At 36.2% G+C, this 27,846-nt stretch overlaps 2 protein-coding genes across 7 annotated transcripts in view; one reads left to right on the plus strand and one right to left on the minus strand.

Moving 5' to 3' along the window:
• The window catches only part of LOC106876941 (cytokine-like nuclear factor N-PAC), a 68,643-nt gene extending 63,663 nt beyond the window's left edge, over positions 1-4,980 (minus strand). For all 3 annotated transcript variants that reach the window (XM_014925718.3, XM_014925709.3, XM_089365446.1), the window contains exons 1-3: positions 4,921-4,980; positions 4,767-4,803; positions 3,165-3,247 (exon numbers count right to left, since the gene is read on the minus strand). In XM_014925718.3, the coding sequence (XP_014781204.1) occupies positions 3,165-3,247; positions 4,767-4,803; positions 4,921-4,955 (155 nt within the window). In that variant the 5' untranslated portion in view covers positions 4,956-4,980. The remainder of the gene's footprint in view (positions 1-3,164; positions 3,248-4,766; positions 4,804-4,920) is intronic.
• A 15,336-nt stretch (positions 4,981-20,316) lies between these two features.
• Positions 20,317-27,846, plus strand: part of LOC106876924 (NAD-dependent protein deacetylase sirtuin-2) — a 57,680-nt gene continuing 50,150 nt past the window's right edge. For 2 of the 4 annotated variants that reach the window (XM_052973763.2, XM_052973764.2), the window contains exon 1: positions 22,145-22,279. Coding sequence is in view for 2 of the 4 variants with exons in the window: in XM_014925680.3 (XP_014781166.1) it covers positions 22,261-22,279 (19 nt within the window). In the remaining 2 variants the exon portion in view is untranslated. Of the gene's footprint in view, positions 22,280-27,846 lie in introns of all 4 variants that reach the window. The other 2 variants (XM_014925680.3, XM_089365447.1) reach the window with 2 other exon arrangements.

Genomic DNA, 27,846 nt, shown 5'->3' on the forward strand with positions numbered 1-27,846 from the left:
CTGAAAATGTGCAGAGAACAGCTTCTGTCACATTCCAGGGAGGAAAACTAGAAGTGGTTGATAGCTTCCATTACCTAGGTGACCAGGTCAGTAGCAGGGGTAGATGCTCTGAAAGTGTAGCTGCTAGAATAAGAATAGCCTGGGCAAAGTTCAGAGAGCTCCTACCTCTGCTGGTGACAAAGGCCTCTCGCTCAGAGTAAAAGGTAGACTGTATGACGCAAGTGTACAAATAGCCATGCTACATGGCAGTGAAACATGGGCCGTAACTGCTGAGGACATGTGTAAGCTTGCAAGGAATGAAGCCAGTATGTTCCACTGGATGTCAGTGTGTGAGCGTCCTGAGAGAAATGTTGGACATAAGAAGGATCAGATGTGGTGTGCAAGAGAGACGACTGCGCTGGTATGGTCATGTGTTGCATATGGCTGAAGACAGCTGTGTGAAAAAGTGTCACACTCTAACAGTTGAGGGAACCTGTAGAAGAGGTAGACCCAGGAAGACCTGGGATGAGGTGGTGAAGTACAACCTTCAAACATTGGGCTTCACTGAGGCAATGACTAGTGACCGAGACCTTTGGAGATATGCTGTGCTTGAGAAGACCCGACAAGCCAAGTGAGACCATAACCCGTGGCCTATGCCAGTGGGTATAACCAGCCCACTTATGCATACCGCTCATTCATTGGACAATAAACTTTGCTTGTGAAGACTTATTGAGGCAAGTGAAATCAAAATCGCTGACGTGGCCAATGACAGGACTGCCTGATTGGCACTTGTGCCAGTGAAATATTAAAAGCACATCCGAACATGGGGTGTAACCAGCCCACTTATGAGTACCTCTCATTCACTGGACAATGAACTTTGCTTGCGAAGACCTATTGAGGCAAGTGTAAGCAAACCAAAATCGCTGACGTGGCCAATGACAGTACCGCCCGATTGGCACTCATGCCAGTGGAACATTGAAAAGCATATCGGAGCATGATTGTTGCCAGGGCCACGGATTTGAGCGTGATCATTGCCCGGCATGTGAAAAAATAACATTCGAGTGTGGTCGTTGCCAGTGCCACCGGACTGGCTCCCGTGCAGGTAGCATGTAAAAACACCTTTTGAGCATGGTCGTTGCCAGAACCGCCTGACTCGCCCTCATGCCAGTAGCACGTAAAAAGCACCCACTACACACTTGGAGTGGTTGGTATTAGGAAGGGCATCCAGATGTAGAAACTTTGCCAGATCAGATTAGAGCCTGGTGTAGCCATCTGGTTCACCAGTCCTCAGTCAAACCGTTCAACCCATGTCAGCATGGAAAGTGGACGTTAAACGATGATGATGATGTATAGTGTATGTGTGTGTATATATATATATATATATACATACATATACACACACACACATATATATATATATATATATATATATATATATATATATATATATATATGTATATACATATACACACACACACATATATATATATATATATATATTCATTTTTGTTTGTTTACATATTCACATTTCAAAGTCCATTATTGTTGATGTTGTTGTTGCTGCACTTGCGACCAAATTCTCTTTAAAATTACTACTTAATGAGGAGACAATAATTAAAAAACTGTACATATACATCTATGCACCCCCACAACTCTTTTGTGCCAAATACCCATATAAAATTTTTAACTGCCCTCACTAGTAGTACTGCTCACATTTAAGAAACAATGCTCCACAACCAGTATGCCATGGCACACCAGTGTGCCACAAGAAGATGCTCGGTGTGACGCAGTGTAACCTGAATATAATTTTTTTTTCCTTATACTTTTAGTTCAGGTGTGACACCAAATTTTGAAAACAATATAAGTGTACTGCAAGTGAAAAAAAAAGGTCGCAGCATACTGCTGTAGAAAATAAAACCAGAAGTATGTGTCAGTGGTAAGAGATTTGGTTGCTCAAATTTTTGGAGAATAAAAACCCTAAAACAACCTCAAGTAATGCATGATATATGCTGAAACAGATCTCATTTTGTGATATGAGGAAAATATTCCAATGCTTCATAGACCCTTTTATTTCAAGAACTAGGGTATATAGGGTGTTATACAGAGTAATAACCAGTTTAAATTTTTGCAATTTGCTTGGAGTAGAGGAATTTCAGAGATGTATTTTTGGAGAAGGCAATTAGATATAAAAAGAAAAGTGGGTAAAATGCATCAAGTACAATATTTCAATATTAACTATAAACAAGATATTTCTCGATCAGTTTTTAAATATGCTACGAAATGGGTGGCCACCTCTATAAAACATGCAAATTTTTGGTAGTGTCGATTTTTTTAAAAGCAACACCATGCAAGACACAATTGTTGACAATGTTGTAGTTTGAACTAGCTACATTTGCGCCTTGTAAAGAATTAACAGCTGAAAGAATACAGCATTCATAAATAAAAAAAAGATGTTTCATTTTGATATAAAGATTAACAACAATCTGCACAAATACATTTCTAACTGGATGTTTGTTGATGGTGCATCTTAAAAAATGAATGCATTATTCTATATCTATGGACTAAAACTTCATGGCAATTAATAGCAACAATATTTCCATAATTAAGGAAATATACAAGTGGTTTTCAAAGAAGGAATTCTCAACATGTAGTGGGCAGAGACATGGGAAAAAATAAAAATTTAAGAAAACCCAAATGGCTTGCAGATAAACAGTAAAAGATCAAACAATATGAGGTGTTGGAATCAGGTGAAAGATAAGGTTATCAAAATTATTACATTGCTGAACATTAAACACACTGAACTCATATCTTCAACTTTCAGATTAAAAGTGAGGGTGGGGGAACCTAACAGAGATGATTACAATAATTAGGATATGTAATGAAAATTTAAGTGCAAGGTAAAGAGTGCTGTGGGGTAGTGGAGGTAAGTGGAATAAAAAAAAAGTTGAAGAAAACCCAAGAACGCTTTCACTATCATTTTTAATCTGCGAGCTCTCGTCGCTCACTCATCTCTTTTAGAATGGTTATTCCTCAGCATTTCGAGGAACCTCTGCCATAAATAAATACAGCAATGTATCTTGGAGAATGAGTGAAGAATTTATGACACACTGGCTCATAACTTGCGTTCACATGTGTCTTATACACATGCTAAATTGTTTAATTTAGAAAATCATAAATTTACTTACTAGTTTTCAGAACCAAAAAAAAAAACAAAATGATGTGTCTTTTTGCTAGTTGGTCTTTTAACTTCAGACATGGGTTCAATAATCTGAAAGAAAATATTAATTTTAAAAGGAGATATAAAGAAAAGGAATATTTAAATATCAGTGATCAGTTATTTGATTTTGCAAGTTTTAAAATAGACAACTTTAATGAATGAAATAATAATTAGCAGTTTTAGATTAAGGGATATTTGTGAACATGTACAAGATGCCGAACTACCTATAATTCTTATGCTTTTATCTAAGTTTATATAAGCAGTACTCCTTAATGGTTCTCAAAGAACCGGCAAATACTTGAATGAGCACTTCCCTGACAGTTAAAACGATTGATACAGAAAGTTATTAAAACTAAAACGTTTTTTAAAAATGTCATTTTACAGAACTATCTTATCACAAAAAATCTCTCCAAATATTTTTTTCAATAAAAAAAAAATACCAAATCCAAAATGAAATTTATTTCACTGTTCTATCTCTAAAACTGGTTACAAAACTGAATGTAGAGGAATAAACTGAAAAATTTCCTAGTGATATTATTATAGCACGGTAATTCGTTTACTTTTAAAACTCTACAGAAATATAAATATACAAAAAGTTATCTGAAAAGTGCTCATTAAGCTTAAACTTTAATTAAATCCTGAATTTGATGTTCTTGATACCAATTCGAATTCCAATGCCAGTCCCTCCTTTTAACAAAGAATTTGATCCATAACGTAAAGTGATCAAAATACGTGCACCTAACCATTTCAGGTTCCGATATGATTTTTAAGTACCTATATGATTTTTAAAACTTTAATCTTAAACTGGAGGTCATTTTCTGAAATTATTTTAAAGAATGTGAAGATTTTGTTTCGGTATACATGAAATATTTAACAGAAACTAACGTGGTAAACCAAACGAGAAGAGTTTCTACAGGATTTCTTTTAACTTGTGCATATTTAATATTTTGTTTTCAAAACACAACTGGAAGAGAAAGAAGTGTTAATACTGCGAAGAATATATTGTGAAAGTAAACATGGAAAATGGCAGATTAATGTGAAATAAATAACGGTGTTTTACCGCAAAAAAAAAAGTGCGGCCCCGGCGAGGAGAGCGGGCCACAGCATGCTGTTAGCTCCCTTCAATCCACAATTATTCCATAATGCCAAACAATACCCAATAAATAAATACTAATAACTTTTTTTCTGTTAACGCTTCCAGATGACAGAGTTTAAGAAATGAACCAGATGAAGAGATGGCTTGTTTTCGTAAATAGAAACTTTTATGGACATTTTAAAAATCAAACAATTTGTAATTAAGGAAAAGTGAAGATGGGGAAAAAAAAGTATGCAATATATATAGATGTATGTATCAAACAATCTAATATATATATACGTTAATCTAATCAATAATGAGAAATATATCCTTTGTTTTATCTAAATATATTAAAGCTAACGAAATAAATATAAGGAGTATTTTTTGGTGGTTCGATATTGTATGCATCACCATCATATTGGCGCTATTCGAATCAGAAACAATAAAACTACACGTTCTCCAGCCATCAACCAGAATGCATATAATACAACTTACCTTGGCGGGCCAGGCACAAAAACCTTTCATTTTCGCCCTGCATTTAAAAAACAAAAATTATCAGTTAATGTAAGATGATAAAAACAGAGCTGTTTAATAAAATCATAAATCGGTTAAAGAATAACAAAGCAATTAAACCATTTACTAAACATACCATACAAGATCTCCAACCTTGAATTTCGACGCCATTTTTAGCGTTCACATGTAAACGATTGAATTGTGGGATAGCACTTGCTTAAAGTCTTTTAAATATCTTTTTCCGCCTTTTCTCTTTTGCTCCAAGTCTTTCTCTCCTCTTCATACTTCTTCATACAGTCTGTTGCCGTTTGTTGTTATATTCCCATATACTTATCTACTTATATTGTTCTTGAGGAACATTGTCATTTAACTCTTTTTTTTCCTAAATGATCTTTAAATAAAATCATCAGAATGAATTCTTTAACTTTCGATTACAAAACATTTTATGCATTACTCGAATGCATGAAATTATTATTGTTATTTGTAAGTAAATTTTGTACTTTTTTTAAAGTTTACATCTAAATCGGTACTCGGATATAACTCGAAAAAAAAATGTGTTTTTCGATACAAACTTAATTCATTAGAAATATTAATGATTCTCTGTTTAACGAGCACTATTCTTTCGGATTATGCTCACAAAATGCAAGTGGAAAAATTATCGTAAGCAATTGGTATAATTAATAAAATTGAAATTTTGAAAACAATCTTTTTCAGAATCGTAATCTTCCAGGCTTTTAATAGAATTATAATATTAAAAAAATTCGAAAACTGTGAAAAGCAAATTTTGGGTGGAGGGCGGTAAAATTGAAATTTTAAAAGCTGCTTTTTTTTGTAAAGCGAAATTTAATCTCCTTCGTTGAAAAAAGAAACCGAAAATAAAATTTCGGAGAAGGAAGGGGTGGAGTGCTTTTTGAATACGTCCACCTAGACATGCAAATGATACCAATATTTCTACCTTAGTTTGCTAAAATCTGATGAATTGCTGTCTTACACGCACGAAATGTACATTGCATTCTCTAAAGCAATATACATCTATGTACATGTCACTCGTAAGTCTGTTTCTCACTGAGAGCACTTACGCTACTGTTACTCTATAGAAAGACATGAACTTCACTCGGTCACATTTATCTCGTCTCTGAATTTATTTATTTATAGAGATACTCCAATAGAGACTTTCATTTAAATATCAGTTAATATCACTTTGCCTTAGTCCTAAAACTCCCCATAAAGACAAACGTTGCCCGACCCCATTTTCTGTTAAAATTCCAGGCCTTCCTGTCTATACCTGAAACCATAACTTTACAAACATATCATTAGTTTACGCACACTTATTGCATGTTTTATCTAAATCTGATGTTATATATTATCAATTTGCACACACACACACATAATTTCTAACGTCCACTTTTCATTTTTCGCTGCTTACACGGATCAGGAGTTTGTTGAAGCAGATTTTCTATGGCCGGGTGCCCATCCTGTCGACAAACCTCACCTGTTTCTAAGCAAGATATCTTATACCTAGACATGTTTCTCAAAGAAGACTGAAACTAACAGCCTCACTTGTATGACAATGATATTTGTTTACAACTATCATGATATGTCATACAAAAGATTTACAAATCACATGGGTATAAACATTGAAATGACTGTTGTAGGATTTTCAACCAGGAATCGAAACCAGAGCCTAACTGTTACTGCTTGCTTATTTTCTTTGCTTTGTTAACAAGCACCTTGGAAATTTACAAGTCATCTGTTAATTTCTTGACTATTCAGATCACCAACAGTTCAGACTAGCTAACCAACAAGAAATTTTTTGTTCTGCTAACCTACTTTAACTAGGGAATTATTATAAATACAGAACCCAAATAGAATTCTTCCTCTTTTATTTGGCACCTTTGGTGGAGGTATATCTCTCCCTTTTATACAGCATTTAGCTCAGTTAACATACCTCTCTCTTTTACTCAGCTTTTGGCAGAAATACATCCCTGCTTTATTTCTTCACTGTCAGAGAGAGATGTGTCTCCCTCTCTTTACTCACAGCTGTCACCACCCTTTCTACTCAACAACTTCTCTTACTCTTTTTCTCTCTCCTTCTTCCTTTGGCCATATAACAGTACTATATAACTGACCATGGTAGCCTACCACAAATGACAAAGAACTTCTACTAATCTTAATACAATAACTTGAAGCAGTTGTTTTATATTGTAACAATAAATAAAGGTCATTTCAACGGGGGGGGGGGGGTTCTTTTCAAACAACAATTTATCAGCAACATATTTTCACAAGAAGAAAAGAACGTAAAACATATTAAAAGTATAAAAGATCAAATTATCAAGAAAAAAAAAAAAACATAATTATTTCACCAAGGAAACAAAGAAAAAGAAAAGGGTATGGGATTTAGCAATAGAAGATTGGGGAGGGAGGAATAACAGGTTGTACACCCCAAAACAAATGGCGGGTGTACATTTTAAACATGATTGCAAAGGTGTTGTCATGGAGAATGGCCAACAAGACTTGCTACATTTATGCCAATCACCAATACATCTATAACACAGCATCCATTAAATTCCTAGTAACCTCATGAAGAAATAAACCACACAGCTTTGTTGCAAGTGAGAACTGCGAATCAAACAGGTGATGTTTCTCACCAACATACAAAACTGCTACAATAGTATGCCCGCATGGAAGGTGGACATTAAACAATGATGATGGTAATATAAATGATAAATGCTGTCTGTAACCCATTTTTTTCTATTGGCTTTTCCTCTTCATCTTCTGGGTAGAGGACCATTAAGTGACAATCACTGCCACATGAATAGAAACTGGGCCTTCTGCTCTGGACCATTAATCTGATTGATCTCTTCATCACTTTTACTATAAAGGTACAATTTCAGAAGAGCTATATGGTCTTTGGAGTCATGAGAAAGTGGTTGCCCATGCATATTCAATATGACCACATGTTATAGGTCTCTCCTGCTTTTGAGACTCTCCATTGATTAAAGAGTGAAACACTATCACCTAGATAAAATCAAGCTTCAACAATCTTCCATACTGATCACCTTCAGCAAAATGGATCTTCAAAACTGACCTGTGAGCATTTTTTGCTTCTTTTTTAATGAAAATTAATCTGTTAATTGTCAAAAGTCCATTGCTGTGGTCTTTAGTAAACCTCTCTCCTTTGGGGTTCCTGGCATTCCATCTCAACCATCACAATATGTATTTTGTCTTCTTTCAGTTTTCCAGTGGTTCGTATAGGCTAAGGTTGTTCTTATGGATGTCCATGAAATTCAGGTACATCTGGAAAGTGGACACATCTTCACAAGACACTTCTAGCCTTCTACATTCCCTTATTCATTCCTTAATAAAAATTGTTCAGGGTGAGAAGTTCCTTTAATTCCTTCATTGAATTAGGAACAGGAAAATCTTGGAGATAGATTTAACATTTAGTTGAGTTGGTGAATTCCATGTTTATTAATGAAATATCCCAGGAAGTATAAAGAAGTGACTCTTGAAAATATTACAGTTATATAGTTAGTAGTGACACCATATCGAAAAAGACAATTGGGGAAGAGGGGGAGATAATTTTTATATTCCTCTGGATGTGCTTGTAACAATAGATTATCAATTTGCGGACAAATGAAAATATTGATGAAGTGGTAGAATGTTGATGCAGTGTTTTTCAAACAGAACAACATTCAAAGAAACTCAGACTTCAGTTTTGTGAATATCATCCAAGTCAATACGTATTTGATTGTATGCATGGATAACTTGTTGATAATATCATAGCACCATAAAGAGAGGCTGAGAAATCCTATAAATGGGACTGGATTGGATTGCCTATAATAGCATCAACTTATTCTCTCAACCAACCACAGTCTGATGTGGATGCTGGGAATTTGAGTTTGAGATCAAATTGAGATATACAGTACTTATTAAATTTAGTGCAGGGGTTAAGTATCTGATAGTAACCACAAGGTTGTCAGTCACCTGTAGTTTTTTTAGGGCCCCTATGAAAGGGGTGATGACCGATTTTTCTCAGATGAGCAAACAATGCTCATTTCCAGTATACAATCAAATTCTGCTTTAGCAATCTTAAATTAATCAAAAGCAAGATGCCATGGTTTGGTAAAGACTAATGATCCATCAGTGATGTGATTGGTAACAGAATGACTTGCAGCTTGGTTTTTTTTTTAACACAAGGTAGGTAATGCTAGTATACTTGTAAAGAATATCATTGTACTGGCTTGAAAAAGTGTTCAAGAAGTTGGGATTGACAGAACAAGCCTGCATAGCAACACCACACACAAGACTGGTGGCAGACTCAACCAGGCTTTTGCATCTAATATCAACTAAAAGGTTGAAATGATGCAAAAAAAAAAAAAAAAAAAAGATCAGTTCCCAGCTGATCCTGGAACTTGATCTATGACAAAAATTCATTTGAATACTCTTTTGTAGACAGATAATGCAGTTTCTCATTGAAAGTAGGAATTGGGAAATGGTTTATATATCTAGTAAAAGAATAGATGTGAGTTTCTTGTTACCTGGCACTAGAGGCAAAGGTTGGATGTTTACCTTTGCTGCAGTGTCCACAGGAAAACAAGTACTGATAAATTGCTTGATGACAAAAAGAGGTTAATTAAGTTTGGAAATGCCACTTAAATCACCTCCTTAATCCCTGGCAATGTTGTTTCTCTGAAAAGCAATTTGCAGAAAAGAACATGGATGCATAGATTGATAAGTGTTCTGATCAAATATCTGTGGTAACTTCTGTTATTCAATCTGATTTATCAATAATAACCATTTTGAATTCCTAAGCAATCTGTGTATTGTGAAGGATTCTTTTTCAATGTTTTGTTCATTCTCTGAGCATCAGTTTTCATTGTAGCACAGGTCATCGTTTATTATTTCCAACATAGATTTGATCACTACTATAAACAAAAGAAAGATGTGGCTTAGTGGTATCATGATCGTAAGGTTGTGGTTTTGATTCCTGGACCAGGCAACATGTTGCGTTCTTGAGCAAAACACTCCATTTCATATTGCTCCAGTCCAATCAGCTGGTAAAAATGAGTGATAATGTGACAGACTAGCATCCAGTCCAAAGAGGAATTTATACACCAGAGAAACCAGAAAACCAGCCTAATGTTCCTTACAGAGCAATGTGGACTAACCATAAACAAAAGATGTGAACAAATGTGAAGGTAGAATGTTGGTATGTTACGGATGAACCCGGAACCATGTGGTTGGGAAGCAAGCTACTTACCACACAGCCACTCCTACGCCTATTAAAATTTATGTGCAATAAATTGCTTATACTACCACAATACGCAAAATATTTTAACAATTTTTTTATACAATACCTCATAATATTTAATTACAAAGATATGATAGGGTTTTTTAAAACATCAAGTGGTTATAAGAAATCAAAAGGAGTACAACAGGAGTCAAAGAGGTTCATGGGAACCATTGCTCTAGAATAAAGCACAAAAGAACTATTACCCTGATGCTACATAATTTATTCTCTTGAAACTAATGTCTTAGCTAAAACTTCTATGTTGGTTTATCCCGGCCCTTGTACAGCTTTCTGTCTATTGATTGATGTAACAGATCACAGTATTAGTGGTCTTCTCCAGTAATGTAATAATGGTATTACTGTTTTCATTCTTCTCAAGCATCTTAACACCTGAAAGGAACTTCAGTACTTTTGAGCAAGAACTGTTGGCACTCTATTGTTTGTTTAACATCCATTTCCCCATATTAGAATGATTGGATGGCATTCATTTGAGGGAGCATTTTAAGGTCCAATGTCCTCCTTCATGCTAACCCTTACCTGTTTTACAAGTAAGCGAATTTTTTTATTCCACTAGTTTTCAAAAGTGCAAAGTGACCAGTCATAATTTCAACAAGGAATGTAAACACTGTAGCACACTATTTTTTACCCTGACCTATTCTTATTTCTTTTATTCCCCTCCTCCACCTCGAACTGGTGTTCATTGTGTCCACATCAGTCCTCATCTCTAACCATTTGTCACACATTCTACATGCTCTCATGAACTTACCTACACTTTCCATTTCTTTGTCCCTATTACCTCTTTTATATTCACCTTTTACCTCAAGGGTACACCCTCACCATCTCTTTCCATTTAGGTAAGACATGTATCTCCTCTTCAGCAAGATACTAGTTCTTTTATCATACTTTCCCCTCCTTCGATACTATACTCCATTCAGTTGAGAGGTCTCGCCTTGCAAGTTACTTGGTGAACTCACTAGTGCTGATGCTATGAAAAAGCACTTGGTACACTCTGTAAAGTAGCTGGCAAGAGCATCAAGCTGTAGAAGAGAGTTCAGTTGTAGAGACCAAGCCAAAGCAGCAGACTGTGCTGTACCCCTATGGCTTACCAGATTCTGTCAAACCATCCAACCCATGTCAGCTTGAAAGCACATGTATGGCTGTATATATATATAAAAGGAAAACAGAAAATGGAGATAAAATTGATGATTGATACACATCAATTATCATTTATTGATTATAAAAAGACAAAATCTCATCTGACAGCTGTTTCTGTTGGCGTTATTCTCAGGTTTAACTACTACAATAAAAATAATAATTATCATTGTGAGTAATTAATTATGCCAATTTAAATAGTGGAACTTCATCAGAGCAGAAAAGTAAAGAAAAAGAAAGAGAAAGCAAGAAAGTAAGGATATATCAGTTCATGTTACATGCTCTCCTTCCGGGAACCTTTTGACCGACTAAAATTTAGTAATAGTAATTATAACTATTCCAATCCTACTTCTAAATTTTAGTCTGTCGAAAGGTTCCCAGTGGGACAGCATGTAACATGAATTGATATATCTTTACTTTTCTGCTCTTATGAAGTTCAACTAGTTAAATTGGTATAATTAATTACTTACAATAATAGTTATTATTATTGTAGTAGTTAAGTTTGAGAATAGCGCCAACAGAAACAGCTGTCAGATGAGATTTTGTCTTTTTATAATCAATAAATAATAATTGATGTTTATCAATTGTCAATTTTATCTCCATTTTATTATTTTTCTTTAAATATTGATAAACTTCAGTTTATTCGTTTCCTTCCTTACCTATCATTTATGAAGATTAATACTAATACTCATAATCACATATGGGTAATACACCAGTAATCCATTGGATACAAGTATCCATTAAATGGTTTTCATAACCTCTAATTGAACTCACCTCTCTATATATACAGGTTGTGTGGTAAGAAGCTTGCTTCCCAACCACATGGTTACTGGTTCAGTGCCACTGTGTGACACCTTGGCCAACAAAGCCTTATGAGTGAATTTGGTAGATGGAAACCGAAAGAAGCCTGGCATATATATGTATGTATATATTTGTGCGTCTGTGTTTGTCCCCCTCGCCATTACTTGACAACTGATGTTGGTTTGTTTATGTTCCTGTAACTAAGTGATTCGGCAATAAGAGACCAATTGAATAAGTACTGGGCTTACAAAGAATAAGTCCTGAGATTGATTTGTTCGACTAAAGGCAGTGCTCCAGCATGGCCGCAGTCAAACAACTGAAAAAGCAAAAGAATAAAAGAATATATATAAGGGTATGTATGTGTGTGATAATGATGATGATGTGTGCATGTATGTATACATGCAAATATATGTGCATGGATATATGTATATATATATTTCATGGGTTTTAAATTATTTTAAAACATTTTAAAAAATATTTTAAAAATATTATTTTAATTTTATTCTTTTGAGATCTTATTTTAACTTTAATCTTTTACTTTCATTCCAGTATTGAGGCCATTACCCCCTTATCGTTGTTTTATTATTAGCCCATGACTATTGGTATTATTATTTCTGATATTATTTTGGAAGATTATCATATTGCTATTTTATTTATATTATTGGTATTGATGTTGATGGTGATGCTGTCACCTTCATCATAGTTGTTTTGGTATAACACATTACTCTGCAAATTTACTCTAATCCTCCATATCTTACTTTACCTTAATGCTAATTTTAGAAATTTCAGCTTCAGTTAAAATTTAAACCCTAACCCTTTTATTAATTTAAATTTTAAAACTTAACAACTTTAACTCAACATCACCCCATTAGTAACAACATCTCTAAATCTATCAGTATTTATATCCAGATAATAAGAGCTTTCATGACCTCTATAATTTGAATAAAAAGAATCCTTCATTCTCTTAACATTATTCCTCCACTATACTAGATTAAAAACTGAACATTATTGTCTTAGACTGACCACGGAAAGCCCATATCAAATATCAACACAATGGCTGGAGAATATCTAATCTATATAAAATTCTAATATGGTAATGGGCACTGACCTATGGTTGAGACTGTCCCACTTCCAAATTTGGCAATACAATGCCCCTACTTCTACGGACTCCTGTACTACTCCCTTACTCACTTCCACCCCTTTGTAACCCCCCTCCCATCTTCCTTTGTTCTCTATTCCACTCGAACACCCCATCTTCCCCACACAATAGCCATTCCTCAACTGCTCTGCTTATTATATTCAGAAATGGATCTGACGAGAAAGTAGTATTAATTTTGTTAGGTCATTCAATTTGCCTCAATTGATCAATAGACCAGTTGAGTAAACCTATCAGTAATGTACCTATAATGACAACTGGAACAGCTGTAAGCCAAATTTGTTCCAATAAAGGAATTATATGTAACTAGCAGTATAACACGACCTTGTCCGGGTGTGATTTATTAGACCATCTATGATAAGTCTTGCTAGGTGAAAATCAACTAAAAAAGAAAGCCTTACAACGAAAAAACCCTTATGATGTAAATATGTTCATAATTCAAAAGACGATGAAATTAATAGGGAAAGTCTGAAGGCTGTTTTGCGTAACATTATTAAGCATACGTAAATTTCATCCGTGTAATTGGCTATAGAAATGCTTGTGCAAAACAACTTTTTGCGCTGTCTTGATTATACATAGCAGGGTAATCCCTTTTTGCAGGAGGTAGGATGGCAATTTGTGATGAAGCAATTGCTGGCGATCTGTTGCTACACAGTTTTGCCAGAATTCTATCAGATTTGGCAGTAGATGTTGATACACCATTTTGCATTATGTGTATGTATTTATAATAATTGAGGGGATAGTAAAATACAGGTGATCACCTCAACAGCACTTCATGCAGGAAGCAAAGTGTTTGAACGGCAATGTAAAGATTATACCTTTTGATTAACCAAAGGACGACTAGTCATAATTAAGTCAATTGTTAAATGAAAACTTCATTAATCTAAAGCGTGTATACCACATAACAATGTTATAATTCTCAGAGGGTGAATAAAAATAATTTTAACTGAGGAAAAGAAAGTCAAATTGATGTTATGTTTCATCGAACAACGGGCATTATTTCATATTACATACTAAGTTATGCAATATTTTAGAGTTCATTTATTCATCATCATCATCGTTTAACGCCCGCCTTCCATGCTGGCATGGGTGGGACGGTTTCACAAGAGCCGGTCAGGCAGAAGCCTGCACCAGACTTCAATGACTGTGTTTGACAGAATTTTTACAGCTGGATGCCCTTCCTAACACCAACCACTCAGCAGAATTTTATTCAAATCAACTTGTGAAATGAAATCACAAATGTGAGAAAAATCATCCCTACTTCATGGGTGTGTCCATCAATTAGGTAGGTAAACTAGGCGAAGGTAAAGAATACGCACACCACCCATTTTCGGCGTAACCCTAACCCTAAACATCGGGTGTGCGTATTCTTTACCTTTGCCGATAAACCTTTTGTTTACACATGACTTAAGGCAATTAATCAAAATATATATGCACGCATCTATGTGTGTATGTATATATATATATATATATATATATATATATATATATATATATATACCGTTTCGCATAGGAGTATGTACACCACTAAAAAATTTCGGTAAAATTGCCATTACTCTGATAATATCGAAGGAAATCAAACGAAATTTATACTGAATAAAAATATACTATACATTCAAACATTTTTTCTAATTTGGAACACAAAACAATAAACATTATCGAAGATATGAACGAAATATTAATTTTCAAACGAGACAAAAATATGTACACCCTAAAGGGTTATTTCTTATATACAATATATAGTGTGACCCACCCTTGCTTTCAATGAGTGCATTAAGTCTTCTGGGCATAGAACCGACTAAATTTCCCCACATAACTGATGAAATCGACCCCCATTCATCCTGAATGATGTCTTTCAATTGTGTTACATTGCAGAGGGTTTTCTCCTCAACCTTCCTTTTCAAAACACCCTACAGATGTTCTATTGGGTTAAAATCAGGTGACATGGTAGGTCAAGGCAATGCCTTTACCTTTTTATCTGATAAAAACTTAGTCGTCATCTTTGAAGTGTGTTTAGGGTCATTATCATGTCGGAACACGGAATGTTTTCCTAGTTCCTTGATGCATTTCAACATTGTTTTCTGCAATATGTCACAATAAAGCCTTGAATCCATTGTTCTCTCAATAAATGCGAGTCCTCCCACACCAATCACACTCATGCATCCCCAAAGCATAAACACTTCCGCCGCAGTGTTTCTCGCTAGGCACGGTGCGTTTGTCGCTATTATCTCCACCTGGTCGTCGCCCTATTCGTTTAATACCATCTGACCCAAACAAGTCGATTTTAGTCTCATCAGAAAAAGAATTTTATTACCAAACTCCTTCCCCTTACTCACATAGGTTTCGGCAAAAGAAAGACAACTTGATTTATGCCTGGTAGTGAGGAGAGGCTTCCTATGAGGAATGCGTCCATGAAGACCACACTGGTTCAAACTACGGTGAACTGTTTGGGTGGAAACACTCTTTCCACTAACAAAAGACACTTCTTGGGCCAAAGATGAAGCAGTACGACGCCTGTTGTCCATCACGCAACGTTGGATGTGGCGAATATCGCGCATCGAAGGACGATGTTTATTGCTAAGTCGTCCAGTAGTTTTGTACTTCTGAATTACTTTGGCAACTGTGTTTACGCTAATATGTTCTTTTTTTAATTTTTACTAATTAACTTGTATCCTAAACCATTCTTGTACAAGTTAAAAATAATTTTCTTCAAATCTTCAGACAATTCTTTTCCTTTTGGTGCCATTTTAATCCCAATGAAGAAGATTTTCACCGCGGTACACAAATCAGAATTCCCGCATATGGAATAACAATGACCGGTGCTAAAATGCCAGGAGAAATAATTAGAATTGAAAGTTACAGCCATATCTGAATTTAGTAAAAATGTGGATAAAACATTGAATATAGCAAATTTCCTTTAGGGTGTACATATTTTTGTAACGTTTGAAAATTAATATTTCGTTGATATCTTTGAAAATGTTTATTGTTTTGTGTTCCAGCGCCAGGTCCACCTATAAGTCTGTGTGGAAAGAGGTTATTCTTTCCTAGGGATATTTATCCAAGCATACACCGGTTTAGTTCCATATCAATTAACGATACTGGCAATTTCACATGTGTATATGTTGTAGTGCTTATCGATGGCTCTTCTCTGATAATTAGTACCTTTCACTCTTGAAGTCACAGTTTTCGCTATACACGTTTTCATCTTTTCGATATAGGAGAAGAATTTCAACAATGCAAATACACGGTCACTATTTTCTTTGTATTATGTGTGTATGTAGTCATCAGTTATGGCCGGTCAGAAAATTACCATTGATTTCACATCTACTGCACTTAGCAATATAGGCAGCTCACCAGACCTGCTGGTGAGAGGCACGTAAATCGCTTTACTAATGGAGGTAAAAATACCTGTCTGGTCAAATTGGTGGTGAAAAAAAATCCTGAAATGAAAATCCCTTCTGGGAGAGAAGGAGTTATTTCCCTTTGAATGATTCCAGGTGTGTTCAAAAAGGGTCAATACATGTATGTTTTCTGTTCACTAGTCAGCAAGTGGGGAAGCCCAAGTTTCCAACAGAAATTTTCTATCATGAGGGCACCAACTAAAAATCTCACTGTTTGCATTAAAGAAGGCACCCAGATCAAGTGAATTTTTCAAGATCCTTGTCCTCTAGGCCAAGTAATGTCTATATGCATATGTAACTTTTATTTTTTACTTGTTTCAGTCATTAGACTGTGGCCATGCTGGGGCACTGCCTTGAAGAATTTATGGTTGAATGTATTGATCCCAGTACTTTTTTTTAAAGCCTGGTACTCGTATTATCTATCCTTTTTGCTGAACTGCTAATGTTATGGGGACATAAACACACCAACACTGGTTATCAAATGGTGGAGGTGGGGACAAACATATACACACATACATAGATATATACATATATATATATACATATATATATATACATATATATATATACATATATATATATACATATATATATATACACACATATATAGATATATATGACAGGCTTCTTTCAGTTTCCATCTATCAAATCCACCCACAAGGCTTTGGTTGGCCCGAGGTGCCACGCAGTGGGACTGAACCTGGATCCATGTGGTTGGGAAGCAAACTTCTTACCACACAGCCATGTCTGCACCCATATACATATATATATATATATATATATATATATATATATATGAATATATATAAACTTATATGTATGTGTGTGTGTATATATATATGTGTATGTGTCATCATTATGTACAGTAATCTTGGTGTCATTAAGGTAACTAGACATTGACAAATGGCTTGTGAGAGCTGTATATGCCATGAACAAAGATGCAATAAGTAAAGTGAGAGTTAATGAATTTAATGAAGAATTTAGTCTGAGGATCGGAGTCCATCAAGGCTTAGTCCTCTGTCCCCTTCTATTTATCATTATCTTACAGGCCTTTACTGAGGAGTTCAAGATTGGCTATCCATGTGAACTCTTATATCCTGATGATCTAGTGCTCATAGCTGGATCTTTAGGAGAATTAGAGAAGAAATTTCAGGCATAGAAGCTAAACCTAAAATCAAGAGATCTTAAGGTAAACTTAGCAAATGAGAAAGGTAAGTAAGAAAGAAGACAGGACTCTGGTATCTTCAAGGAAATGACCATGGTCGATATGCAGAAAGAGTAGGTATAAACTCCATATGCTGTACCAAAGTAAGGTATGGATACACCATAGGCAGGTGAACAAATAACATAAGCTTCATATATGGTAGATGCACTGGAGCAGTATGTACTATGAACACACTCAAAATAAACTCTCTTGTATGTCTTGATTAGAAGTTGTTGATATTTTTTGTTACTTAGGAGACATAATTAGCAAGGTAAGTGGTTGCTTTGAAAGTAGAGCAGCCAGAGTAAGAATGGTTTGGAGAAAGGTCAATGAATTACTACCATTGTTGGCAACAAAGGTTTTTTTCCTTCAGAATGAAAGGCAGATTGTGTTAGAACTGCAAGGCTGCATGATAGTGAAACATAAGCGCTAAATGTAACGACTAAAAAGAAATGATGTTAGCATACTCCACTGGATGTGCAATGTAAGTGTGCATGAAAGAATACGGAGGTGTTGAGTGAAAAACTGTTAATGAAGGATTGGATGTTGTGTTCAAGAAAGAAGTATGGTATGGACATGTGATATGGATGAGGACAGCTGTACAAAGAAGTGCTGATCACTTAATGTGGATGAAAATTGCAAAAGAAGGAGACCCAGGAAGACATGGGATGAATTGGTGAAGGCTGATCTTAGGACCCCAAGCCTCATGGCAATGACGAAGAAGTGGGATAATTGGCAATATGCAGTTCTCAAGAAGACACACCTATGTCTACAAAACAGATTCTGGAAGCACTATGTGTGTACATATATGCACAAATAGGCACCTTTCTCAATTTCCTCCTCATATCCCGCATCCACACATCATATCTCTTGATACCATTATATTTTTCTTGCTATCTGGAACCATTTCATTTGCAAACCATTCTTCATCCGTTAATGCTGTTTTTCCCACCCACACATTACAATAATCCCTGTTTCCACTGAACCACAGAATTATTTCTCCTTATGTACGGCTCCTGCCTCCCTCTCCCCCCACTCTTGCACAAGTCATTTATCACTTGTCCTCCTCCTGCCAACTGATTACTGTCCTCTTGCTCTCTCCACTCACACCTTGTTCTCTTCTGTATCCCTTTAACTTCCTGAACAATAGTCGTTCTCATCTTCTTATCCACCATTCCCTACATCCACCCTTCAACCCTACCCAATCTTTACGATTGTTGCCTATCTCCTTTCCACTCTCCAATTCCATTTCTTGATTTACCCATTTGCTCTTGCAAAGCCCACCCACTCACATATCCTATGTACTCACTCACTTCTATGTACCTTGTACCTGAGGAGTCACCTGGACATGTCATTACCTCTTTATGGCTTCACCTGACTATTATCATCTTTTCTAAATGTGAGTGGCCATGTAGGGCCTATATAACAAGAAATCATCTCAGCTGCCTTTTCTCATACTTTCGGACATCATATCCTAGCATATGTCCCTCCTCTTTGGGTTCATAATTCTGTGAGCTGCATGACAACCTCATTTGAGCAGGTGGTACAAAAAAAAAATGATAATAATAATAAAAAAGCACTTATTAAAGTAGATACCTGGACAAAGCAGAGCCTGGGGCATGATGCAGTCCTTGGACCCATCCAACCCACCCAGTATGTAACATGGACGTAAAAAGATGATGATGATAATACATACATATTTGTATGTATGTATACACACACAAACACACATATATCAACCTCATTCCTGTTTCTTTTCACTGTCCTGTTTGTGTTACCAATTTTGACCCTCTGCAAAATCCCAAATTTTATTTAATTTGCTTTGCGGGAGCAACTGTTTTATCGAAAGCGTATCTTGTTGTTAAATGCTTGAAATACGAGAGTAAAAAAAAGTTAACAACTGATGAAGGGTCGTTCTTGTTTTCCATTTGTGTCTTTCATTGTTCAAAAAAATAATTCATATTCCATGTACTTGTACTTTGTATATTTTGTTGTACATGTTTCGTGACGTTCTGTGCCCATATATGCATATATATATATATGTGTATATATATATATATATATATATATATATATATATATATATAAATTTAAATAATAAGGGTGAAAAATTGAATATTAATTTGATTAATATCAATTTAAAACCAGTGGCCTAGCATATTGAAAAAATCTGAAGATTCAGAAAAATTATATTACATACATATTATATTACATCTCTCTTATATCATCATCATCGTTTAACGTCCGCTTTCCATGCTAGCATGGGTTATATATATATATATATATATATATATATATATATATATATATATGCATATATATATACGTATGTATATATGCATATATATATTATTTATATAATATACACACACACATACATATGGCATAACCACAAATTTATACCCCACCGACTCTGTTGCCTCATAATTTCAAAAAAAAAAAAATGGATACTTTCTAACGAAACTTTCAACAAATAATTGCTTAGATTGAGTGTATATAGAGAATTGTTAAAAAAATTTTTCCAAGGGGTTGTGGAGAGGAGTTTCGGAAAATTCACACGACCTGACATTTTTCTCCTCACAACTTTCAGGAAAATGGATATTTTTTAATGAAATTTTATCTAAATACCTTTCAGACGGTGTAGATTACGACTACAAAGAAATTTGAAGGCAAAATTGTTTGGAGGGAGGGGGGGGGGACGAAAATGTGTGTGATTTAAGGGAGATTTGGCTGTCGTTTCTAGCACTTCACAAGACCACTCTCGTTTTTTCTCACTCAAATATGTAGTGATGTTTTTCAATATTTTCCTTCATAAACACATTTATGCTATGAAAAAAAAAGAAAAGAAATTTGAAAATTCATGATTGTTTCTGTAATTCTAAAATATTGAGAGCCCGAGAAGATTATTGCTGGGATTTATCCAGAGTGATTTTAATGACAGGTATGTAAAAGAGCCATGATGATTTATTTTGATAGCATAATTTTCTGTTAGAAAATTTTTTTCTTACACACACACACACACGACCTCGCTCGGTTGGGGTACGAGGAAAAATTTAAATTACCATTCTTTTTTTACTCTGCTTATATCCCAGCAATGGACTGCAAGCGTGTTACTTTCGCATCATCATTCCATAAAATGTGTTTATGGGGAGAAAAGTATTGAAAAACGTCAATAGATGTGAGAGTGAGAAAGAAACTAGGAGGGAGGTCTTGAGATGTGCTAGAAATAACAGCCAGATGTCCCTTAAATCATACATTTTCCTCCGAAATTATTAACAATTTTTTTAAAACCGAAAATGTTTCTCTTACGGGTTTTAAGTGCGCAGTGATAAAAAAACTGGCCCAAATCGGTCCGGACTAGGTTGGTGAGGGTGAAAAAAAAAAAAAAATTTTCAAATTTTTTTTCTATTTTTCGTGAAAGATGCCCCCACCCCATCATCCGAAAACTGCTAAAAAAAAAATAATTGGAAAAAATCCCGGTCAAAACGGAGAAATTCCAACTTATGTGGGCCGCCTGATCCGAAACTCTGTTTACCAGAAACTCCTCCCCCGCCCCTTTCCAAAAAATTTTGCTAACAAATTTCTTTGTAATCGTAATCTACACCGTTTGAAAGGTATTTGGATAAAATTTCATTAAAAAATACCCATTTTCCCGAAAGTTACGAGGGGGGGGGGGAAATGTTGGGTAATGTGAATTTTCCGAAACTCCTCTCCCCAACCCCTCGGAAATATTTTTTCCAATAAATCTTTAGATACGCTCAATCTACAGAATTCGAGCGATTTTTTGTTCAGAATTTCGTTTAAAAGTATCCCTTTTTCTGGGAATTACGAGGCAACAAAGTCAGTGGGGACAAATATCTGTAGTTATGCCTATAGTCACCTCGGAACCAAGTCTGAAAGTATTTTACGAGAAGCTCTTCGAAGCTCCAGCTAAAAATTTTCCCCAGTCAAAGAAATTAGTTTTGTTTGCATTTCAAATATTGTATCATTAAAATTCTAACAATATTACGAAGGCTGACATCTGGAAATAACGACTGTTGTCGCCGTTGTTGAAGGGCTTTTGTCACCCCTGTATTTTCCACCCGTCACGTAAGAATATGCAATGCTTCCAACTCCTTGAAATTCACCGGAAGTGGTTGGAATGGTTGGAAACCCAATGCCAAATTTGGACTTGATAAAATTATGAAAGTAGGAAAAATCAGTGGTTTCTAACATAGGTATGTTGTCTGAAAAATTGGATATTACGAAGTTCATGATTTAAAAAAAAAATATTTTTTAAATATCATTTTCGATATCAGTAAAATCATTTCAACAGAGAACCGAAATCGAGTCCGGGACTCAAGTGATGGTGAACTTTGACCTTAGCATCAAATTAAAGAGTAAAGTTCGTCAGGTTGCAGGAGTGTCTGCTATAAAGGGAGGTAACTGTTCTTCTAAGACAATCTTCCCATCTGTTTACACATTTCAAGATGTCTGGAGAAAGTACAAGTAGGTACACCTTTTTTTTATAGATCAACATTGTCTATGCAGCAATTTTCAGTATATTTGTTTTTAAAAAATAAATTATTTTAATCTGTGTATATATTTAAAGCATTGTTCATATGTGATTGTTTGTAACAAAGAACGTCATACTTGTACATTACTTGTAGCTTAGGATATGTTATAGTTGTAGTTTGACATATAAATATCCATAAGGCTACTTAATGTTGTTTATCCTCAGATCAACCTTCTTCAAGCAGATTTCTAATTAAAGGCATTCGAAACATGACAATCAAAGTCTTTTTCAGACTGTGTAGGACTACGTTATCCAATTATCTTTATATAAGATCATAGGATGTGATTTGAGTGAGATTTGGCTGCTATTTCTAGCAACTCTAGTGATAAGCAGAAGCTTTTCGAAGAGATATGAGTATGATCGCTCCAACAGTCCCCACTATACTGAAGTATCCATTTAAATTTCTCCACGCCGGGAAAGGGGCGGAGCAACCTGTGGCATCATGGTTTGAAATCAAATCAAAATGTGATGTCTGCTTTCCTATGTGGCACAATCATACAATAATATACAAGACTGAGTGTTTCTGTTTTGTTTTCCGTCTTCCTTCGGTTGATCGAACATGTATCAGTCATATACTGGGGTCCATTAACCGATGATAACCTTTATTTTCAAATCTGAGGACTTGGGTCGGTCGTCTATTTAATATTAATTTTCCTTATTCTAAATTATGAAGATTTTCATTTTCCAGTGAATTTGACCTGAAACAACGTATCGTCAAATATATATACATGCACATTAATTTTTGTATCCTTAAGTTGTCATTTATCTTCGATCATCGGTGAACTAACTAGGTTTTGTGTTTCGTTGCCTTAGGACATGTAGGGGACCAAGTGCGGATCCAGTCGGTTTTTAGAAACGCCTCTTATTTTGAATTATTTATGTGGGATTGCTGTGGTCCCAGATATATACCGACGAGATGGTCGTTGCCAGGATTTGATCATAGGTTTGCTCGATCGGGGCAGAGAAGCGATTAAAGAACAACACAAACATTCATAACAAAATCGCACACATTTTATATGCATTTATATATTTATCTGTAATATACATACATACATATATATATTTATACACACACACACACACACACACACACACATATATATATACATATACATATATATATATATTTTTTGTATATGTATATATATATGTATTATGTATATGTTATATATATATATATATATATATATATATATATATATATATATATATATATATATATATGTATGTATGTGTGTGTGTGCTTATCTGTATAAAATATATCATCGTCATCATCATCGTCAACATTATTATTATTACTTTAACGTCCAGTTTTTCATGCTTGCATGGTTCGGACGGAGTTTATTGAGGCAGATTTTTCTGCGGCTGGATTCCATTCTGTTGCCAGCCCTCACCTGTTTCCAAGCAAGGTGATATTTCTTCACGCCAGGCTTTGGAATATTGGAAATAAACGATACTGCTTCTTGTATCGCTGTGACAATCATTTCACAAATCACGCGATGTCTGTCAAGAGAAGGAGACACGAACACATACACACACACACACGCACGCACGCACACACAGACACGCACGCACACACACACACATCCTCACACACGTACGCGCACATAATACATACATGCATACATGCATGCATGCATACATGCATGCATGCATACATACAAACATACATGTCCATAGGTTCCCGGGCAAATCAGTGCGCTGGGCCTTATTTTATCTTTTTTTACGACAAACCAGAGCATATATATATAGATGTCCGTTGCTTTTCTAGACCCGTGAAGCCCGCGGGAAACTGCTCAGTATGCCCGTGCCTAAAGACGGCACTATATACGTACTTACTTACACGAGCAACGGGCTTCTTTCAGTTTCTGTCAACCAAATCTTCTCCCAAGGCGTTCATCGGTCTGGGGCTCTAGTTGAAGACACTTACCCAAGATGTTACCGTGTAGGAATGGACCCAGGATCTTGTGGTTAGGAAGCACACTTTATACCACACAGCCACGTCTGTACCTATACATACATATTTAGACTCACACACACACACACAGACACACACACACACGTGAGCGTACATGCACATGTACATACACATGCACATATACACACACATGCATACATACACATACATACACACATACATACACACACTCATACATACTGCGTACATAAATACATACATACACACATACATACATACACACACACATACATACATACTGTGTACATGCATACACACATGCATATATACATACATACACACACTCATACATACTGCCTACATAGATACATACATACTCAGACATACATACATACACACAGATACATACACATGCATACATACATACATTCACACACATACATACATGCATACATACATACATACATGCATACATACATACATACATGCATGTATACATACTGTGTACATACATAGATACATGTATACATAAGTACTGCATACATACATACATCATACATACATACACACATACACACATGCATACATACATACATAGATACATACATACATACATACATACATACACATACATACTTTGTATATACATGCATGCACACACACATACCCACACAGTCATACATACATACAAAAATACATGCATACAAAAATACATACATACATACATACACACACACACACGCATACATACATGTATTGTAATTTAACATCCATTTTCCATACTGCCACGGGCTGGAATGTTTGATAGGGGCTGGCAAACCAGAGAACTGCTGCACCAGACTCTATTGTCTGCTTATGTAAGGTTTTTACTGCTGGATGCCCTTCCTAATGGCAGCCACTTTGCAGAGTGGTCATCAAGTAACTTGGAAGACAAAGACCTCCCTTGACTAGGTTGGAGGAGTAGCACTGGGGGAGGTGGATTTGTGCCACTTCAGGATTTACAGTATAATAGAAGGATAGAAAGGGATGTCTTGCTATAGAGGAAATATTTGGCAACACTTGTTGGAAAAGAAAGGAGAGGAAAGAGAGAAAGATAGACTGAGGGAGAGAGAGAGAGAGAGAGAGAGAAAGAGAGGGATGGTGGTAAAGATGTGTTGGGAATTACCCTCAAGGTACAGTGGGGGGTTGAATATAAGTGGTATAAAACATTATACACATACATACATATATATATGGGAGAATATACAAATAATAACAATATATATATATATATATATATATATATATATCATCATCATCATCATCATCGTTTAACGTCCGCTTTCCATGCTAGCATGGGTTGGACGATTTGACTGAGGACTGGTGAAACCGGATGGCAACACCAGGCTCCAGTCTGATTTGGCAGAGTTTCTACAGCTGGATGCCCTTCCTAACGCCAACCACTCAGAGAGTGTAGTGGGTGCTTTTACGTGTCACCCGCACGAAAACGGCCACGCTCGAAATGGTGTCTTTTATGTGCCACCCGCACAAGCCAGTCCAGGGGCACTGGCAACGATCTCGCTCGAAAATCCTACAGGAGCCAGTCAGGCGGTACTGGCAACGGCCACGCTCAAAATGGTGCATCTCATGTGCCACCCGCACAAGAACCAGTCCAGGGGCACTGGCAACGATCTTACTTGGCTTGCCGGGTCTTCTCACGCACAGCCCATTTCCAAAGGTCTCGGTCCGTAGTCATCGCCTCGGTGAGGCCCAATGTACGAAGGTCTTGCCTCACCACCTCAGCCCAGGTCTTCCTGGGCCTACCTCTTCCACGGGTTCCCTCAACTGTTAGGGTGTGGCACTTTTTCACGCAGCTATCCTCCTCCATTCTCACCACATGTCCATACCAGCGCAATCGTCTCTCTTGCACGCCACAACTGATGCTTCTAATGTTCAGCTTTTCTCTCAAGATACTTACACTCTGACGGGTATTCACATTGACATTACACATCCAACGGAGCATACTGGCTTCATTCCTTGCGAGCTTACGTATGTCCTCAGCAGTTACAGCCCATGTTTCACTGCCATGTAGCATGGTTGTTCGTACGCATGCGTCATACAGTCTGCCTTTTACTCTGAGTGAGAGTCCCTTTGTCGCCAGCAGGGGTAAGAGCTCTCTAAACTTTGCCCAGGCTATTCTTATTCTAGCAGCTACACTTTCAGCGCACCCACCCCCACTACTAACTTGGTCGCCCAGATAGCGGAAGCTATCGACTACCTCTAGTTTTTCACCCTGGAATGAGATAGAAGTTGTTTCCTGTTTGTTTGCAGTCTTTATTGCACCTGAACATCTGCCACAAACAAAAAACTAACTTGCTAGTTAACCTGCCTTTGATGTTGCTGCACCTCTTATGTGTCCATAGCTTGCACCGGGTACATCTTATAGAGTTACTACCTACTCCTTTTCTACATACTGAGCAGGGCCATCTACCTGAAGGGGTTTGTGTTTTATCTACCTTCCTACTTATTAGGATTTTGGTTTTAGCTAGGTTGACTCTAAGGCCCTTCAATTCTAGACCTTGCTTCCACACCTGAAACTTCTCCTATATATATATATATATATATATATATAGAGTTATTAATATTTCTAAGTCTCTCTAAAGGAGACTACGACAGCGGTACTGGAAATTAATAGTTATCGCCAAGCCAACATGGCAGTCCCAAAATTAGGACGAAAGCTGCCGTGAATTAGCTCCAAGAAGCCATCGCCTCTAGCTAGCTATGTGACACACAAAACCTGTGTCCTTTATAACCTTCGAACAGGGGAGGTCAGCAGTTTCCCCCTGCTGGTTTGGCATCTGCAGACTAGTTTCAGGGTGTTGCCCCTTGTCAATGCAGAGCAGCCAAGCCCTAGCCAGGCGGCGCTGCTGACTATCTGTTCGAAAGTTATTTATCTAATTTCAGTGGAATCTATCCACTGGTTTTCAGAAATAGAGTTATTAATATTTCTAAGTCTCTCTAAAGGAGACTACGACAGCGGTACTGGAAATTAATAGTTATCGCCAAGCCAACATGGCAGTCCCAAAATTAGGACGAAAGCTGCCATACACATATATATATCTGTAGATATAAATTTGACATGGGCGATTCTTTCTTGTCTTGGGATTCACGGTCTAACAGCTGGGTAGAATTGCACGAAAAATTAAACAGATGTGTAGAATGATCCGGTGGTGATGCTGGGCTTTGTATTTTGTTCATAGCTCCCATGGTTACTGAGATAATCTACTATAATAATACTCTTGTGTTTATGAATGAGAAAGGAAGGGGTGATAAATGAATAAGAAAGGAAGGGGTGATGTCATACTTGGTAGTGGGATGAAGAAAATTGTACGCTGAAAAAATAGATCAAACAGCGTTTCAACTCTGTGTGAATATATGTGTATGTAAAAGGAAGTATGTGAATGTGTGTGTGAGCATGCAATGGAAGTGGGATGGTTCATCTTTGTTCGCTTAGTATTTGGGTTTATTTTTTGATTTGGCTGAATCTTGGTTGTTTGTTTTTATTGTTGTTGGTCAGTTATTTTTAGCATTTTGACAGAAAAA

Source organism: Octopus bimaculoides, chromosome Z, assembly GCF_046866305.1.
Source record: "Octopus bimaculoides isolate indiv1 chromosome Z, ASM4686630v1, whole genome shotgun sequence".
Classification (NCBI taxonomy): Eukaryota; Metazoa; Mollusca; class Cephalopoda; order Octopoda; family Octopodidae; genus Octopus; species Octopus bimaculoides.